The following is a 20935-nucleotide window of genomic DNA, read 5'->3' as shown; positions in this document are numbered from 1 at the left end:
TACTGTGAATTAATATTTCTGCTTAATTTTAATTGCCATCTCAAGTATCTGTGTAGAAATAACTTCATGTATATATTACAAGTCCTCACTAAAGGAAAAATATTTTAACTCTAGTGTTAATAAAGATGCATATCTTCTGTTTGAAATAAGTTGTGCTTTACCATCTAATCAATCACATTGAGTTTTTTCAGTTACTTTGTTAATTGTTTTAGATTATATGTGTGTTATTAATTTTTGTTCTTGGAAAAATCACCAAATAGCATTTAATTTTAAAGCTTTGCAGTTTGATCAATGAGAGATATGATTGTCATTATATTGCAAAAAAAAAAAAAAAAAATGCATTTTAAATATATCTCATTATTATGGTCCTCTGCTATGTAAAATGTTGATATTCACAGTAATTTCTCTAAATATAATCTTGTGAAATATTTCTGTTTTGTGGATATTTCAGAGCTTTAATGGGAAGAAAATATTTAAATAAATTTATGTACAGAAGGAAATTAGCTAAAAATGCCAGTAATAGGAGTGAAGTAATAATGTCTGTCTTGAAGAGTTAGATTGAGTTATGTGTACGGCAAAGCATACAGGAATTGTCTTCCTATGAGAAGGGATGCTCTCATAGAGGACTTTTTAAAGGAACCTATCTGGTATTTCTATTCACAGGAAAAGCCAAAAACAATCATCAGCCAGCCAATTTGCCTGCATTTGAACCCAGGTCAAACTACCAGTATTCAGGGGTTTTGAAAACTGTGCCACTCGTTGGGCCCTGTTTTGGAAAGAATGAATGGATTTATAAAAATTAAGTTGTTTTATGTGCATTTCCTATAGAATACACAAAGGACTTCAAAAGAACTTATTTATCTCCATATTCACTCTAACTGCATATTAATGTAGTTATATTTTTCGGACTAAAAATATTTTTTAAAAAAACTGCACTTTTTATGTAATTTTTTGATGAAAGTGGTTGTTAGTGAGGCTGGTTAGGTGGAGATGTCTGTCTCTTCCACCCCCTTCTTTTTTTAAAACTTGGATATTTCAAAAAAATTTCAGAAGCAATCAAGTATATGTTTTCCTTATTTTGGTGAAAATTAAGTTACTCTTATTTATTTTTGTAAGACATCGTTAGAGAAATGTATTTCAAAAACGCAGTTATAAATAGGTCGGCGCTTTTAATCTTTTTCGCTAAGAAAGTTACTCGCACGCGGTCAAATTGATACGTCAGCGACAGTCTCATGAGCCAGACGGTTTCATTGACGGCAAGAACAAAAATCGATTATTTTGTTACGGGCCCAATTCGGGAGTATTTATGTAATACATATAATGTTACTGAGTATATATTTATACAGTGTTCAGTTTTATAAATTACTACATACGAAAATTCAGTCTTATTTGCATGAGCGTGTAGACGGCGAAAAGAGAGATTGGTACCATTAGCCACCGTCTTAATGCCCTGGTTCTGATCTGCATAACGAATGCTTCCCAGACACACACGGTTGTATCAGCGGTCGATCGTTTTGGGTTAAACTTCAAATTTATTGTACTTTTTTCGTTTCGAGATTTTTATACCTTTCTTAGTCTCATCATTATAAGCTGATGCTTTCGTTTTTTTCTATAAAAAGAGAGTAAGTTCTCCGTTTATCCTGGAAGACTCAGCCAGCCGTTTGGCCTTCATCCCTTTTAACTCTCACGGAAATGTAGGGCGACGGCTGCGCGGTTTGTTAATGCACTGTCTGGCGAGGTCAGTGACCGCCACGGTATGACGAAAGGTGTTCGGAGATGGAAGGGTTGCTTGGAGATTGCATTCCCTTATCTGCATCCCTGGTACTCTTCCTAGAGTAATGCATTTTTCCTGAATATTTTTGCGCGAATAATTGTTAGTATTATATGCCTACATTTAAATACCATTTGCTTTATTTTAATCATCTATTTTATGGGCACTATAATAAATGCCGTATAGTCAAACACTAATCTGTTATAAGTGTGCACTACAGAAAACTTAAGATTACCAAATTTCACAATATCAGATCTCACTGTAGAAATATTATATTCAACAGTTTCAAATCTCAATACAAGAAAATCTCTGTACTCATATTTATTCCTTCCATATCTTTTAGACAGACTTTCTGGAAATTACTGTTATGTTTTCATTTGGTGATAATTAAAATGTATCAAAGTGATTAAAATCTCGTATTTTTAGAACAAAAGTAATTATTTGAACGATTTCAATAATTTTATAAAAAAAAACTGTTACTAGTTTAATAATAATAAATGTTTATCTTCATAGAGATTCTTGAGTAAACTGAATTTTATTTTCAGTTTTTCATGGCAAAGGACTGTTGTCATATTTAACTAGTGCATTTTCATGCATGAAGCAAATAACTTAAGTTTATATGAACAGTATGGAAGCAGCATTTAGAAAAACGGTTTTGTGTATTTACTGTAAAAAGTATATGATTCATCAACTGTAAACCAGTCTTTCGAGTAGCAGCATTACACAAATATTTTTTGGTCCAATTCATAAAATTTAGAAGGTATTTATTACATCAGGGAAGCTTCACTTTTTTCAAGCACAAAAGTTGCGTTCTTCGTTTTCAAAAACATTAAACATTGATAAGCTCTCAAAATATGAGTATTTCTGAAGTACAGTTACATAAATTGTGGGAGTAGATACATGGTTCATATGTTATGTATTTTTTAAACAAATGAAAGGTAAACTTTCTAGAAGCTTTTAAAATTGTATTGAACCATATGTTTATATAGCCAAGAATTTTATGTAGACAAGTTTGAAATCGAAATTCATGGGAAATTCTTTTAGTCGTGTAGAGTAATTGAAAATTAGTATTGGCCACTTTTTTAAAAATTTTCTTACATCTATACAAGAAAAATTTAAATTATGCATTATATTTTTGGAAACATGTTTTAATACTAAACAAAATATGTGTAAATCTCTAATAAATCAGACTGGATCGCAGTTAAAGTAATAAACAAAGGAGCGTTCTTCCACACAACATTTATTCACGCACACCAAAGACGAACTGATACATATACATAATTGACATCACAGTTTCTTTTTACAAACAAACACTACCGCCATCTATTGGCGATCTATGGATACACAATCTTAAACTTAACACTCCCTCCCATGCATCCGTAAACGGATGCATCAATTTTATTGAACTTCCAAGATTATAAAGTCTTTCAATGGGTCTTCTAACAACACCCTTATCTAACTGAATCTCACAAGATCTAATTCTATCATCTCTTCCATGAAATAATTCCTTAATCCTACCTATCTTCCAGTTACAGCGTTTCACATTATCTTCTCGTACAAGTACATCATCATTAATTTTAAACACGGGAGAATTCTTTGGAGTTTTTGAAAACATGACTGATCTTAATTCTAACAAATATTCTTTATAAAACCTTTTCCAAAAATGCTCTAATATTAATTGCCTATGCTTCCATCTTTTAATCAACTGTGATCTTGTAGATTCTAGTTTAGATTCAGGTGAAGGTAAAACAGTCAGTCTAGATCCAGTTATAAAATGACATGGTGAAAGAGGATCAGGTTCATTTGGTTCATTGTATACATACGTTATAGGTCTAGAATTAATAACAGCTTCAACTTCAACTAAGACAGTATACAGCTCCTTATAATATAAAGAAGCTTTACCTAAGATACGTTTTAAACAAGTTTTTACAGATCTTACCAAACGTTCCCAGAATCCGCCCCACCAAGGAGCACCTTCTACAATAAATTTCCATTCAAACCCATTTTTACCAAGGAAATTTAGAACCTTTTCATCTTTACATAATTTATACAAATATTTTAATTCACGATCAGCAGTTTTAAAGGTTTTAGCATTATCAAAATATATAACTCTACAAATACCCCTACGTGCAAAAAATCTACGTAAGGCTTGAATGAAGCACTCTGTACTTAAATTTGATAACAATTCTAAATGGACTCCTCGAGTCACTGCACAGGTAAACAATGAAATATACACTTTTGTACCATCCTTTAAATACCAAGGGCCAGCGAAATCTATGCCACTTACCTCAAATGGTTGAGCTTTCTCCACTCGGTCAGCTGGAAGTGGAGCCGATATCTCGTGTCCAGCTTTAGCATTATATTTTTTACAAAATCTACAATCATGTAACACAGATTTTACAAAACGTCTAGCTTTTAAAATCCAAAATTTCCCTCTTACTTGGACTAAAGTTTCATTTACACCACTATGAAGTACCTTTTCGTGACAATTCAAAATAATTAAACGAGAAAAATAATTATTTGGTAATATTATAGGCTGAATTTCATCGACATCTAATGATGATTTTACTAATCTACTTCCAACTCTTAAACAACCCTTTTCATCCATTATTGGATTTAACCCAAACAATTTGGAATTATGAGACAATGGTTTTTTACATTTAACATCATTCAACTCTTCAAAAAAATACTCACCTTGTGATAAGATAATCCAATAACACATAGCATTACATATTTCATTTTTGGTCACAGGACCAATCACTCTATTCTGTGACTTTAAATTATTAATGAATCTAAATACATATGACGTGACTCTTAAAAGTTTACCTAAGTCATTAAAGTTTTCTATTTTTAACACAGGTTGTAAGGGTTGAACACTGCTAGTAACTTGAGTCACAACTCTTTCTTCAGCACTATCTACTATGTTACAATGCTCGTTCACTTTAGGCCAATTTATTTCATCTTGATGAAGCCATGGAGGTCCATGCCACCACACTTGATCTACTACAAGATCACTCACTTTAACACCGCGTGTAATTTTATCGGCTGGATTATCTGAGCCAGGACAATGATGCCACATGCTCGGAGATGTTTTGTCTTGAATTTCAGACACTCGATTTTGTACGAATGTTTTCCATCGCCGTGGTGAGTTTTTTATCCAATGAAGCACAATAAGAGAATCTGTCCATAAATGAATCTTAGCTTGAGTAAAATGCACACAGACTGTAGTTACAAGTCTTGCACCTAACACTGGTGCCATAAGCTCGAGTCTTGGTAAAGATAATTTTTTCAGGGGAGCCACTCTGCTCTTGGCTATCACTAAACTTGTTCCACAATATTTTAAGCTACGGAATTTCACGTACACTGCTGCTCCGTAAGCACTTTGAGATGAATCACAAAAACAATGCAGTTCCAGTGTTTCAGGCGTTTCATCAACATTAGGAAAATACTACCGAGGTATCTGGATATTAGGTAGATCTCATAGTTGCCTATACCATTTGTTCCACTTGTCTTACAATTCTGGTGGGATAATTTCATCCCAATCAACACCTTTCAGCCATAAATCCTGAAACAGAACTTTTGCTTGAATAACATATGGAGCAAGAAACCCAACAGGATCGAAGATTTTTGAAGCAGCTTTTAAAACACAACGTTTTGTTTGGTCATTTGACTGGATGAAATCAATAACGTCTTGTGCATTAAAACAGAAGATATCCTTAATTGTATCCCATTGAAGTCCAAGAATCTTTGAGGGGGAATCACAGTCAGGCAATTTAAAACTAACGAAGTTGTCACTTGATTTATACTGGTTTTTTACAGTATCCGAATTAGAATTCCATTTGGTCAAAGTCATTGATGCCTGTTTCATTATATCATTGGCTTCATGATATATCTATATAGCTTCCTCCTCCGTATCTGATCCACAAATAAAATCGTCAACATACATGAAGTTTTCTAACATTTCTACAGTTCTGGGATGGATGTCTTCAAATTTCTTTATATGATGCTTAATGCAAGCGCTCAGCAAAAATGGACTTGATTTTGCTCCAAAAATTACACGACACATCTGATAAACTTGAATTCTCGGATTGCTCAAACTTGAATTCTCATCAATCCACAAAAATCGCACTGAATCCCGATCTTCAGGTGCAACAGAAATTTGCAAAAACGCTTTCTCAATATCTGACGTAAATGCAATTCGATGAAGTCGAAAATTTATTAAAACTTTCAAAAGTTCAGGAAGAAGATTTGGTCCTTGTAGTAAATTATCATTTAGAGATTCATGATTTTTTTCCTTTGAAGAAGCATCATAAACAATGCGAAGTTTCGTAGAATTATGATCTTCACGGATGACAGCACGGTGAGGTATGTAGTAAGTTCGTCTCCCAGATGGAGTACCAAGATCGACCTTTTTTATGATTTCTTCCTTAAGCTGATAGTCAATCACTTCTTTATATTGCGCATAAAAGTTCAAGTTTGATTTAAATTGTTTGATCAGATTTAAGAACCGTCTTTCAGCATTCTTAAAATTGTCTCTTAAAGTCACATTCTGATCTTTCCATGGAAGTCTAACTTCGTATCTATCACCCTTTTGTGTAATCGAGTTGTTAAATATTTGCAAGGCCATTTCATTTTGTTCTTCGTCAGAAATATTTTTAATTCCTATAGATTCAATATTCCAAAACGATTCGACGCTTTTTAGAAGTTTCTCTTCTACACTTACGTTTAAACACGCATCATGGATTTGAAAGTCTGATGAAGGAAATTTGCCTTGTATACACCACCCAAACAAGGTTTACATAGCTACGGCATTTCTGTTTATCCTTTTTATTTCTTCGCTTGCTATTTTCCACATAATGTCCGCGCCGATTAAAACGGAAATATGATTCATTCCATCGGCGCCGCCGCAGTCTGTCAAAGTGACGCCGAATGCTTGGAGTTTGGATTTGATTTCTACATCTGGTACTCGTATATCGGCATTTGTTATGACTGGTACTTCAATGACTTCGAGATTTATGGATTTTTCAGGGTCATTAATATTCCGGAGCGTAAGTTCAACTTTCTTTCGCCGCCAATGTTTCCCGTTCTTTTCACCGAAGGTATGCAGATTTAAAACAGTTTCTCCTTTCACTGGTAACTGTAATTTTCTTGATAAATCTTCTCGAATTGCAGAGATTTGGCTACCGCCGTCAAGAAGACATCTCACAATACAATTCTTATTTCTGCCCTCAGCCACAGCATACACCGTTTGAAGCATAATATTAGATCCAGTTTTGGCAGAAGAATTTTGAACAATTTCCGCCGATGTTTCGGTTTCCTTATTTTTTGCACTGGAGACAGCTGATGCGGGATTCACACACACACTTTCATGATGTTTACCGCGGCACTTTTTGCAGGAAAACTGTTTGTTCTTACAGTTGATAGCTAAATGTTTACATCCAAAACACATAAAACATTTTCCTGTACGTTTCAAAATGTTGCGTTTCTCATCAGCGTTCACCTCAGTACATTTATATTTCGTATGATCTTTTTTGTCACAAAATATACATTTGTATCCAATTGTTGATAAAGCTGAAGCAGTCGGAACTTTCGGTTTATAATTCGAATAAACTTTCGTGTGTTGTTCATTTTGACGAAAGTATGGTTTCTGATTCGTTTTCGCAGAATTCATTAAACTTGCAGCTTCTCGACAGTTAACTTCCTTTTTTAAGAATTCTATAAGTTCCTTTATATCAAATCCTGCTTCCATATTTCGACTTTGATTAAATTCCAAATTTAATTCCTCTGGAAATTTCTGCAAAATGATAGGACAGAGAATATTTCCATAACTTCCAGAAGTAACGTTTAACGATTCTAAACTTTGAATGTTGACTTCGCATTCATCGTACAGCTTACGCAGTGCTTTAACATTTGAAATGTTTCCCACTGGTTGAAGGGATAATAATTTATTCATATGCGAAGTGATAACAACATCTTGTCTTCCAAAACGTTCTTTCAATAGTTCTACTGCGGAATCATAATTCTGGTCACTTAAAGCGAAACCGGAAATGGCAGCTAAAGCATTACCTCCAAGTAAGGATTTTAGGTACGCAAATTTTTCAGTTTTTCTCAATCCACTATGATTATGAATTGTATTTTCGAACTGGTTCCAGAAGTCTAACCATTTACACGAATCTCCGTAATAAGTACCGATTTGCAGACGTGGTAACTTCACTGGTTTTGTTTCAACTGGAAGTGCAACATTAGCCGTTTCGTTCTGATGAACTGTTCTAGAAGATTCCGAATTCTTCTTCAAAAATCGTTGCATTCTTCCTCTCCATATAACAGTTTTATCCTGGTATTCTTGACTTAAGGTAACTTCATTTTCAATCTCCTCCGAAGTTACTTTCGTTTCTATTTCTGAATCTAAACTTTTCAGTTCATTGATTTTCTCAATTAACTGTTCATATACGAGGGCCATCCAGGAAGTAGATTACGTTTCCGTCTGTGTCCGCTAGGGGCGGGGCTAGCGCGACCATCTTGGGGTCAGAGCGTTGCGCAGCTCAGTCTGCATCTAGCCGTGCTAGTGAGAGGTTCGTGCTGTGCTCCGTTCAGATACTGTGACGGTTTGAAATGTCTGCGTTAATTGAAAATCCCGCGAGCTGCGAGGTGCGCTCAGTAATAAGGTTTCTGACTGCAAAAAACTGTAAACCGATAGAAATCTATCGGCAGCTTCGTGAAGTGTATGGGGACAACATTATCACTGAAGGTGGAGTGCGTCAGTGGGTCATAAGATTTCAAAATGGCCGAACCAATGTTCACGACGAAGATCGAAGTGGGAGACCCAGCATAGTGACCGCCGAACTTCTCGAAAAAGTCGATGCTAAAGTCCGTGAAAATCGAAATTTCACAATAACGGAACTTTCTTTGAGTTTTCCACAAATTTCGCGAAGTTTGTTGCACGAAATCATCAGCGAAAAGCTTGGTTACCACAAGTTTTGTGCAAGATGGAAGGCAAGAAGAGGTAACGAAGTGGTTGAAGGCGCAGGCGGCCGAATTTTTCGACGAAGGAATTTCCAAGCTCGTACATCGCTACGATAAATGCCTTAATTTGTATGGTGACTATGTAGAAAAGTAGTATTTGAGTGTGGCTTTCATCTGTATATAATAAAATTTGTTTCCTATACTTTGTTTATTTTTTTATTCCAAAACGTAATCTACTTTCTGGATAGCCCTCGTAAATCCTCGATTATCTCAATTTTCTCATTTAGCGGAATATTATTTACTAAATTCGATTCGACTTTGGTTATCAGTTTCGTAGTTAATTGTCTAACAACCGATCGTTTCTTTTTCAAATTTTCAAGAACGCCCTCCATTTTCGAAATATTCAGTCTGTCGATTTCCTGGTTCGTAATAATCCCAGTTTGCAGGCACCATAAACAAAATATGTGTAAATCTCTAATAAATCAGACTGGATCGCAGTTAAAGTAATAAACAAAGGAGCGTTCTTCCACACAACATTTATTCACGCACACCAAAGACGAACTGATACATATACATAATTGACATCACAGTTTCTTTTTACAAACAAACACTACCGCCATCTATTGGCGATCTATGGATACACAATCCTAAACTTAACAAATACACTTTGAAAAAATATCTTAGGCATTCTGTTAATATTTCATTACGTACAAAGAGCTTGCAAATGATATTTTTAGCATTCTATGAATTATTTACTTTGTTTTTTAATTTAATTTAAATTTTTTCCATAACTTTAGAATACTATCTTAATAATAGCATAATGTAAAATAGAGACTGCCTGCGAGTTGTTACGTGGAATCTCTGCACTTCCATAGGTATAATAGTTAATGTTTAAGAATTTTTTCATAGTTACAAAATAACCATTTATTGTGGGCAAATTCTTGATAACGGTTTTTAACCTTTCTTCTGTTGATAACTTTGTTACTTGCATTAAGTGAACTTCGTGTTGATTTTTATTTTGCTGTTAAGATGTACTAGTTGCTGAGTGGTTAAGACTTCTGAGCATTGGTTGTTCAGGCTCCTGGAAATAAATCAGTTATGCAGGCTTTTCATACTTTTTTCCCAATCCTAAATTAAGTATAAGCATTACAGCTTTTCGGCTGATAGCCCTTTTGTGCTAGCTTTACTGAATAAATCAATTAACAATTTTGTTGCAATTACTGTAAACTCTCAACATTCTTGGTTAATCGCTTTTCGTAAAGATTTTTTTCATTTTCAAACTTCTCCAGCAGTAATAAGTATCAAAATTATCCCAAAGTTTATTACAATTTATTTAACATCAGGATATCATTTTGTGTTTGTAATATAAAGAAGTAACAATTTAACTTATGTTTGTAAGCAGTTATGCAATTCATACAACGCAATAGATTTTATGTTACGAGGGTAAGATGAAAAGTTCTCGGCCTGACCCAGAGATGGTGCTCCAATCAGCAAACATTTGTTTCCTGTGTGGGTACATGTGTCATTAGTTCGTATGACAAGTTTAAACTTGTTCTCTCAAGTAGTTTTTTTACACAAATTTTCACAGTAGACGTCTTGTGTGTTATTTGTTAAAATGAATAAACTTAAATATTGTGCAGTCATAAAATTCTTTGTTTTGGATGGATTAAGCCATAAGGAAATTCATTCGAAGTTTACGATGACTCTGCTCCTTTCATATCAACTGTTAAAAAGTGGGCAGCTGAATTTAAACGTTGTCGCACATGTCTTGAAGATTACCCGCATGAAGGACAGCCAAAAACCACAACCACACCAGAAACTCTCGAAAAAGTACATGATATCGTGTTAGACTAATGGGCGAGAGAAGGCATGTGAAATAGCTGAAGCTGTGGGAATATCTGAACAAAGAGTGCGAAACACCATGTATAATGAATTAGGGATGCGAAACATCTGTGCAAGATGGGGGCCGCATTTACTGAATGCTGATCAAAAGCAAATGCGCGAACGATTTTCGCAGCAGTCTTTGGACTGATTCAACAGGGATCCTACCGATTTTGTGCAGCGATTTGTCACCATGGATGAAACATGGATCCAGAAATTAAACAACAGTCCAAGCAAATTAAACAAGGTGGAAGCAATTGGTTCAATGTCAAAGAAAGCAGTCTGCTGGAAAGGTCAAGGCCAGTGTGTTTTGGGATGTAAAAGGAATAACAATTGCAGGCAACTTTTTACTCCAATCTTCTTGACCAGCTGTATGCCAAAATTTGCGAGGAAATTCATCTTTCACCAGGACAATGCACCTGTGGGATTTGGGTTACAATTTGCTCGGCCATCCCCACTATTCTCCTGATTTGGCACCCTCAGACATCCTTCTGTTCCCAAACTTGAAGAAATTTGTTTCTGCGAAGCACATTGCATCTAATGAAGCAGTCGAGAGGGTTATAGTTGAATATTTTCGCAACCTTCGAGACTCTCACTTCCTTGGAAGGAATGCTGATGTTGGAGAAATGCTGGACCAAGTGTGTTGAAGTTGAGGGAGATTGTGTAGAAAAATAAAATAATTTTTTAATTGAAAGTTGCAGTCTTTCGTTGTTGGGCAGAAAATTTTTCACCTTACCCTCGTTGTTATCAAGCTCGAGGAAATCATTTTCTCAGGTATTTTCCATTTAATTGTTCGCTTCATGTTAGTTGCTTAGTTCTCTTGTACTTCTCAGTCCTTACTTGTATTTCATTTTATTATTAAAAATAATCTAAAATAGCTTAAAAATTCAACTATCAAATAAAATAGATATGTATGCATGATGCAGCTCTGCGATCCAATTTCTTCATTACTTATATGGGTCGTATTTAAAATCAGCTTTATTTATTCCTTTAAAATTTTTTTACTTATTTTTAAATTTTGAATTAATGATTTTAGATATCCTTAAATCGGGGAATCGCATATACCCTCCTCCCAAAAAAAGGTTGCAGACTTTGTAATCCAAATCAGTACTCAAATAATGACATTATGAAAAATTTTTAAATTCAAATAAATATTATAAAAAATATTAAATCATACTTTGGATTTGAATAATTTCACAACCATTTTTCCTTCAAAATCTTAGTACTGAAAACTCTAATTTAATTTTTGTGTTGCTGGAGAGGGGGGGATTATCATTTTTATTTTTATGAATTACGATCACATTTAGAATTTTTCGGTCATCTGAATTTGCTGAATTTTCCTATGATATTCAGTAATGCCATACTTGGTATACTTTTTTATTAGGGCTGATGGTTTACTTACAGATAAGAATTGGGTTGCTCATTGCAGTGACTATATTACTAACAAGTTAGCTTACTTTGGAAGCACTCTACCTTCAGTAATCCACTACTTTAAACGGCCACAAATATATAAGAGTTCCACTTTGGCTCACAATGGATAACTTTGCCAAGGTGTTGGTAAGCACTAATTTTTGAGGATTTTAGCTCAGAATGGATTATCTTTGAGGAGTTCATTATTTCTTCTAAATAACTTATTATCTTTAAATTTGAATTTACGTTTCTGAATTTTTCATATGTAAAAATTAATTCAGTTTTTCGTTTTTTGTTCTTAACTTTATAAAATTTAGATACCTTATGAAATAAATAATACATGCTTTTCTAATTTTTATTTTTAATAATATCTTTAAAAGAGAAATTATAGCATTTAATTTCTTCCACTTTTATATTAAATTCTATAGACAAGTCTCTTTTTGTAATCGAATGTATAGTTTAGTAATCAGTTTTATTACCATATAAGTTGAAAATTGAGATTAATTTGTAAATTAAATTTAAGGACAATTTCTGTTGCTCACATAAATCAAAATTGACAATGTTGAAATGCAATTAAAATAAAGAAATATATAAGATTTTAATCATAATATATTTACATCAGAAGAATGGTGTGATTAGTGACTTGAAATAATATGCTTTTAATGGATCATTAAAGGGCGTGTGTGCAGCTTAAATATTAAGCGAATGTTAAAATATTTTAACATTTGGTAATATCACTTTTTCCTTCAGCAGCTAGAATATTATATTAATGTAACTTTGTAACAAAATTGTTTTAAAAAATTTACTTTTTAGTTTTTTCAAATATATATGTTGGAGCTGAGCCCTTATTCCAAATAAAACTAAATTCAGGTATTATATTAATTTATATTTTTTTGCATTCAGCATAAAAGTTTTATTCAAAAATGTGAAAGACACGAAATGCGATATTCCAGTTATTGATGATTTTATGGAAAGAAATTAATTCCCGTTATAAAGTCAGGATCTTATGAGATCAGCATTGCTATTTATTAAATAAAGTTAATATGTTTTCCACATTTTGCTTTCTACAGTTTTATAGCATTTACTATAAAAAAATTTCTTTAAACTTAACTTTCACTTTTAGAAAAAAAAACTTTCATTAAATTAGCATTTATTATTTTTTGTTTCCTATGAGATAATCAATACAAATATTAATAATTGAATATAGATACATCTGTACCCTTTTGTTTCAACAAGAAATTGTATCCATATTGATAAGTCAGATCATACCTTCAGTCAATTGAATATCATCTAATGGCATATTAGTAAAGTTGATATACTCTGGCTGTTCTCAAAGGTTCAATTCTCTGTTGCAGTTAAATAAAGCTTGCTTTTTTCCCTTCATGTACATAGGTACAACAGATACCATATTTGACGGCATATAAGATGCATCCTTATTTAGAAGGCCACACACAAGGAAACAAGGTTTCAATAGTCCGCGCGATACCACAATAACTTAAAATGTGGCTTATTTTAGTTCTCATGCTTCGTAAAAGCCAAATAAACAATCATTGAATGCAATCACCAAACATATTTTTATTAAGGAAAATTAACAAACGGCAAGCTATTTTGAACATGATATGTAAATTTCAATAATGAATAAACGAGTGAACGGCAAGCAATCAAACATAATACAAAATAAAGCAGAAACAACAAAAAACAGATTCAAGGAAAATGTTGCCTATCATGAAATTAGACTTTAATCGCTTTCAAAACCATAAAAATCCTTTTCACTATTATCGTCATTGAATACGAGAATATCGTCATCACTACTGTTTCCGTCATCGCTAGTATCACCTTCTTCGAATAATGCGTCGTCTTCTGTTCCATCAAAAGCATTACTGATTCCGTACTTCTTAAAGGACTTAGCAATTACTTCAGCCTTTACGTCCTTCCAAGATCTTTTTACTCACTCGCACACTTGTGAAATAGAGGGCCGCTTCATTCTACCTGAGGGTGTGGGGGCGTGATGTGGCTCTCCTATAGACTTGTTCCATCGTTCTCGCACTTTTTCCTTAAATGTCTTAGGGCCCACCAGCGGCCGAGCGGTAAAGTCGCTGAACACTGGTAGTTCGGTCCGAGGTTCGAATCCCGCAAACGGGCTGGCTGCATGGGTGTTTTCGTGGTTTTCCCCATGTGTAACGTGTATACGAGCCAGTTTCCCTTAGAAAGTCCTCCACAAAGGCATCCCTCCCCTTAGGCAGATAGCCCTAGTGTGCTTTGCCTTAATAAAATACACCAATACACCTTAAATGTCTTATTCACAGATACATCTAAAGGCTGGCTAGTCAGTCCACCAAGAATGACAGCTATCTGGGTTTTTAATTCTCTCGCTTTATTCTTTATGGTTTCAGTTCTATGGGCGCTAAACCGATCCAAAACCAAAGGAGAGGGTTTTCTTAAGAGTCCACCAGGTCGCCCCGCCCATACATTCTGTAACCACAGTTTCATTCCAGCTTCGTCCATCCAGCCTTTCGGATGAACATGAACAATTAAACCTGTTGGAAGTTTTTCTTTTGAATATGAAAAACGGCGGTAGTTTGGACCAACACGTGTGTCGATACCGATACAGACACGTGTGTCGGCTGAGTCAGAAAATGTCTATGTAAAGAAGGAAAGGCTTCATAGACGTAATGTGACTGTCGAACTTGTTCGAACTTCGACATCAGCTTCGAGCTTTGGCGCTTTTTGGTGACAGATATTTCACGCATGCGCAAAATAATTATGGCAGATGTAGAAAAAGTTATGTTGTCTAGACCTTTAACCGGGTTAAAATTAGCATTCAGTATTGAAAGTTAACTTATATCCTTCACGTATAAGACGCAGGTAACTTTTTTGAGACCAAATTTAGTAAAAAAAAGTGTGTCTTATATGCCGTCAAATACGTGGCAGTGGCCACACGTTGAAAGCCACTGAACACTAGAAGTTCAGTCCGAGATTCAAGTCCTGGAGAATGGGCTGGCTGCATGGCCGTTTTCACGGTTTTCCCCATGTGTAACATGGGTACGAGCCAAGTTCTGTTTACAATGTCCTCCGCGAAGTGTCCTTCCCTTTCCATGTAGTGCCTAACAGCAGAGCACGTAATAAATAAATAATTATAGTCCTTAACAATGTTATTTGTCCTTATAGGCAAACAGTGCTAGCATAATTTGGCATAATCATGCAATCTAATTATCTATATTATCTTATTTTCATATTTTACCGAGAGACTAAAATTAATTTTTGGCATGTTCTTTAAAAAAAAAAAAAATTAAGAATGAAATTGTCATCACTGTGGTGAAGTAATAATGAGAAATACTGTTTTGATAACATTTGTAATATCCCGGTAGTCCTCGCAGTCCTGTGCATAATGAAAATGCGAGCTAAAATCCTGTAAAAATGACCTGCATAACAGCATCTATATTTTGACAGGTTAACTTATCTGTTTATGACAATTCCAGTCTTTCTACACATGTATAAATAAAAGTTGGAATATTTGGATTATGACCAAGGCACGGAGGATTGTATGCCCAAGGGAGAAAGGGCTTCCTTGGAAATTGGTTGGTATTCTTGTTACATATGACGTCACGTGCAAGCAGTTAGTTCACCGAAATGTGAATTGAATGATATTAGAAACTGGCTATCAGTGTTCATCGATTTTACCACTTGACCTGTTGTGGGTCTGTATAAATAAATAAATAAAGTTATTCAATCCACTTGAAATTTTATGATATTAGTATTAATTTCACCAATTTTTCAATGTGATCAAAAATATGTTTTTTCTGTATATTTTCCATTTTTATTGTAATTTTTGTATTTAATACGGATGTCTGAAACATGCAAAATGCAATGCAGTACAATGAAAATAAAATCAAATTTAAAAAAAAACTAAAGGAGGGCTAAGCTTTAATCACAAAAATGCAAGAAAAAGTAATGAACAGTAATGTAGTTGAAAGGTGAAATACAATACAGTGAGGGAAAAATAAATTAATTAAAAACAAAAACTAAATAAGAATAATAATGAAAAAGGAAAACTAAGGTAATGTCACAAGTACAAGAGGATTGGTTTAATATGTAAATATAAGCTGTTACACACTGTTTGTAACAAAATGAATGCGAGTTGCCGATTTATGCGGGAAACAAATGATTAAGCATCATTTTTGAGTATAAATTAAAATTGTCAATCAATACATGTGATTCTAAACTAAATTCAGTTTGAAAACAAACAAAAACTGATTAGACTATGTATTGATTTTAGGCTTACCTAGGAAGTATTTGCCTCTAAGGCGTATTTCCATTATAATGCAATTTTAAAAGTTAATGTTCTATCGTTCAACAGTTACTTCAGCTATGAAATTTCAGCATCATACGTTTCCCTAGTTTAGGGGAAAGAGAAAAATTCCTTTGTATTCCCTAGCCTCTTATCTGAAAATTAACAAAGGCTACCCTTAAAGGAAGGTTTCAAAATAGAAGTTTTCCTTTACAGTGGCAGCTAAAAGGGGTGGAAATGCAGTCAGATTACCCATCCTTTTAAGTGAAACCTTCCCAAACTTTTAAGTTTGTCTTAAACTAGTCTTTTAAAGATTAATGTTAATAGAAGATGTGAAAGTGAGAAGAAATGTTTGTGCTTGAAGTATGGTGGGATTTGGGCAGAAAAGCATGCTGTGAAGATTTGCTGACAACTGCGAGACAGGACAACAATTTCTTAAAGGGTATCATAGTAAGAGACGAGAGACCTTTGTCTATAATATTGCCCAAAACAAAAAGATGATAAAGTGTGCAGTGAAAAAGAGAGTCTTCTCTCTTGTCCCCCCCCCCCCAAAAAAAGGCATGATATTAGAAACTAAAAGATGATGTTGATCGTATTTTTTATTAAAAAGGACTTCTTCATTATGAATTTGTCCTTGAAAATCAATCAGTTATTCATTATTTTACAGTTTGCTTTTATTCGATTAAGAAATAGAATAAGCTGAGTTAGGAAGGAGCTTTTTGATTCAGGGCAGTGGTATCTTTTGCACATTAATGCTAGGCCCCATATGACATTGTCTGTACAACAGTATATTGAAAGCATTCAGTTGCAGTGGTTCATCACCCACCATATTCTTCCGAGTAATGACAATCTGCCCCCCCTCCCTTAAGCTTAAGATGGTCATAAAATGACAGATTTTAAAACATCTTTGAAATTAAATCAAATATTATATGTATTTTATGAACAGTTAATTCCAACACCTATGAACAGTATTTCAATAACCTTAAACGTTGGAAAAATTGTATAATCTCTATTGACAATTATTTTGAAGGAGGTGAATTAATTTGAAAGTTATTAATCTTTTTTTTTATTATTTACTTATAAGAAACTAACCTGTTACTTTATGAGCATATGATGTATTTAAATTGAAATTAAATGTCAGCTCACTGATACATGTCAAAGTTGTTGACTTCTGCCGTAAACTGTTGCGATTGGGTCACCAGTACGGAGCAGTAAAATAAATTAAAATGAAAACAAAGCACACCAGTGTCTGTCTATGCTCTTGGTCACTGGAGATAAGTAAAAGGACACCAATATGAAACAATGAAATGAATTCTGGTAGATGTTTAAAATAAAATTTGTGTGGTTTGCTCCCTGTGACTGATAACTACTGGCAGTTAATAAGATCACTGGTATTGAACAATGCAGTAAAGCTGAGTAGAATGTTAAATGAAATCACAGGACTCTGCTAATTGTAGTTGAGGGTTACCAGTGAACATCAATTGCAGTATCTCCAGTGATTGTCAAGTCTGTTAGTCATTGGTGACCTACAATTTTTTTACTACCATTGTAAGGCAGCGTAGTATTGTTACAGGAGTAGTATGTGTCAGAGCAAGTGGACAAATACTTGGTAGCATATTGTAACTTCTGTAATTTTAAGTTTTTAAGACTCATAATGATGTGTCTAATGCAAAAAAATACCGAATTTCATTTGGAAGTACAATTATTGCTTAGTTTTTTTCAATAAAAATATTGGATACTTTTATAATAGCTTACATAAAGATTAAGTATACTTGAGGTCAAACTTAGGTCCACTGTTTTTATTGTTGCTTCCATAGAAAATCATGGTTCTGACATAACAAATTTAAACTTTCAGTTTTCTTGATTTTGCTTTTATGTAACTCAAAAATAAAGAGAGTTTGCTTTAGGATAAAATTTTGTCTTCCAAGAAAGTGGTAACACTTTTCTTGTATAATTAATTACATGTTGCGCTCTCATGTGCCATTTTTTGTTAAGTTTAAAATAGTAAGTCTACCAGAAGTATGCAAGGAATCGTAAGTTAGCATTTTAAATTTTTGTGTATTTTATGATTGTTGTCAATATGTGAAAAACTAACCACTATGCTTATTCCATAGAGAAGTCTTTCTGCTTTATTTTATAGTTCTCAAACTTATTTTAGACATGAAAAGTTTTATGAACCGTATGTTAGCAAATGAGTGCATGTTACTTGTTGATATATATTAAAGGAATAAGTTTTATTATTATTAAAGGCATAAGTTTAAAGTTTATTAAAGGAATAAGTTATTAATAATAGACTCATAATTGTTTCTTTTAAGGGGGGCAGATGGTGCCTCAGGGAGAGCAAGAGTTGGCAACCAAGATGCTGCAAATACAATCTAAAAGGTTTTATCTGGATGTTAAACAAAATAGAAGAGGACGTTTTATTAAAGTAGCAGAGGTAATAGTTAAAAAATATTAATTGTAACATTTTGTGTGAGTATTTAATGTTCAAAAATGATGTCAAAATATTTTCATAAAGTATGATTTTAAAGATGTTGTTACAGGCAATAAACAAGACTTTACATTGTGCCACAGTTAAAATTAATGTGATACAGTAGTAACTGATTTGATTTGGAAATATTTGGTAAAAGAAGGAATTTGGTATTACTGTAGAAGATGTTAGGGAAAACCGTATACATGAACTTGAAAGGAGGCCAAAAGACAACATGTTGTTGTACATACAGTCTTTTCTGAAACAGACCAGTATTCATCTCAGAGTGAAAAGTGTCTGTGAGACTGATCTTCACAAAGGGGTTAGAGAATGTAGTCGAGTATCAGAATGTATTGACGATACTGTCTTGACTTGTTGCTAAATATGATTCCCATTTTTGTAGTTACAGAGTTTATTGAATAAGGCCAAGTTATTTTGAATTTTTTCACTGTTAAGTTGGCATAAGATGCTCAGATTCAAATAATTTATTTAATTTAAATATATAATAATTGTCAATTCTTCATTTCAGAAATTCAATCTTATATCATTTTCTTTGCTAAGAGTTATAATGATTTTTAAACCTAGTTTTATGTTCTTAATTTATAATACAAGGTGGATAATTTTTGATTACCTATTTTAAAAATAGCTATAAAAACAACACAGCTCCACATATTTGTTTTAACACTTATCCATTTACATATGTGCTTTACTATGTAAATTTTACCACTTCACTCCAAAATTGATGCAATCTGGCAAATAACTTGCCAGACATTGTTTGGCTAGCCATATATTATGGATACTGATGACATGATCAAGCACATTGGAGCTAAAATTCACAGTTTCTTCCCTGATTCATTCCTTCAGCTTTTCTACACTTATTGGCAACTAAACTTTCCTTACAGTCCAGAGAGGAGAGGCAGGGTGATTTATCTTTGCCTGATAACTTTGTAGAGTGCCTCTGAAAATTGTATAGCATGCCAAACAAATTTAGTGATGTAATCTGTTTGTGTTTGATGATATTCAAAGTGACATGTGTATAAATGTATCAGCCTCATTTAAATATACGTAACTGGTTACTGTGTGTATTGTTTGAAACTTGTGTGTAAAATATGCAAGGGAAAGTTAGCAAGTTTGTCATATCTTTCCATTCAATCAACTTAAATTTTCCAGTCTCACATTACTACAAACAGCAGAAATATAAAGATAAATGCAAATATTTAGATCTGATAGAGGTAGTCTTAAAAAATCATTTAATTTCATAATAACTAATTTTAATTTAATATTATAATTCATACTGCATTATCAAATTACCCTGTATAAAAAAATATGAAATGCATTTTCAAAGTAAAACTTTAGTTTTTATTTCACTTCAAATACTCTTTATATACACTTCAAATACTCTGTATAGGTGTTGGAAGCAGGGTTGTAGAGTCGGTAGCAAAAATTGACTGACTCCTGGAATTTTAACGACTCCCACTGGACTCGGACTCCCTCATATATATAAACATTTACACATTGGTTACAGCTTATTTTTTTAATATAAAAGAAGTAATAGATGCTACAAAAAAAAAATTGATGGCATAGCAAATTATTTATATTAATTAGTATTTATTATGAAATGGAAAAACTGGCATTAGTTATTTCTAAGAAACAGTATATCTTCGGCAAGATTTTCTTTGTTGGAGGGCCATAGATCTGATTTGATAAACTTCAGAGCTGAGAAGAGTCTTTCCACATTAACTTGAGTAGGAGGCTATTACTGTTAGGGCTACTTCTTTAACTTTTCAGGATAGATTTTTATAAGTTCTAAAAGAGGTGTCTTGCAACCATAATCATATTTCTCTATTTCTTCAAAGGCCTGTAGAAATCTTGTTTGTATTTTTTCATTTTTATATTTAAAGGCTCTTGTTTTGTTATATTCATTCGCTTTGCCGCTTAGCCTTTTCAATATTATCCAAAAATATTTCTCAAAATCTTATTCATCAGTGGAAAAACATGATAGAGACTCAGTTGCAATGTCTGCAGCTTGACTGTCCTGATTCGAATTCTCCAGTTGTTCTGAGAATAATTTCATTCTTAATGAAAGTTCATAGATGACTTTCTTTGCCTTTTTAATTTGTTCGTCATCCAAGAAAATTTGGTGTTTCGAATC

At 33.4% G+C, this 20935-nt stretch overlaps 1 protein-coding gene across 1 annotated transcript in view; it reads left to right on the top strand.

Annotated features, from left to right (window-relative positions):
• Pur-alpha (Purine-rich binding protein-alpha) overlaps positions 1 to 20935 on the top strand; it is a 98006-nt gene that overhangs the window by 24307 nt on the left and 52764 nt on the right. The window contains exon 3 of the mRNA XM_035365150.2: positions 18629 to 18750. Coding sequence (XP_035221041.1) covers positions 18629 to 18750 — 122 coding nt within the window. The remainder of the gene's footprint in view (positions 1 to 18628; positions 18751 to 20935) is intronic.

The sequence above is a fragment of the Stegodyphus dumicola genome, chromosome 5 (assembly GCF_044657685.1).
Source record: "Stegodyphus dumicola isolate Sdum_Otavi_A_Nest chromosome 5, ASM4465768v1".
Classification (NCBI taxonomy): Eukaryota; Metazoa; Arthropoda; class Arachnida; order Araneae; family Eresidae; genus Stegodyphus; species Stegodyphus dumicola.
The sequence above is the reverse complement of the archived record's forward strand: the minus strand, read 5'-3'. Positions and strand labels throughout refer to the sequence as shown.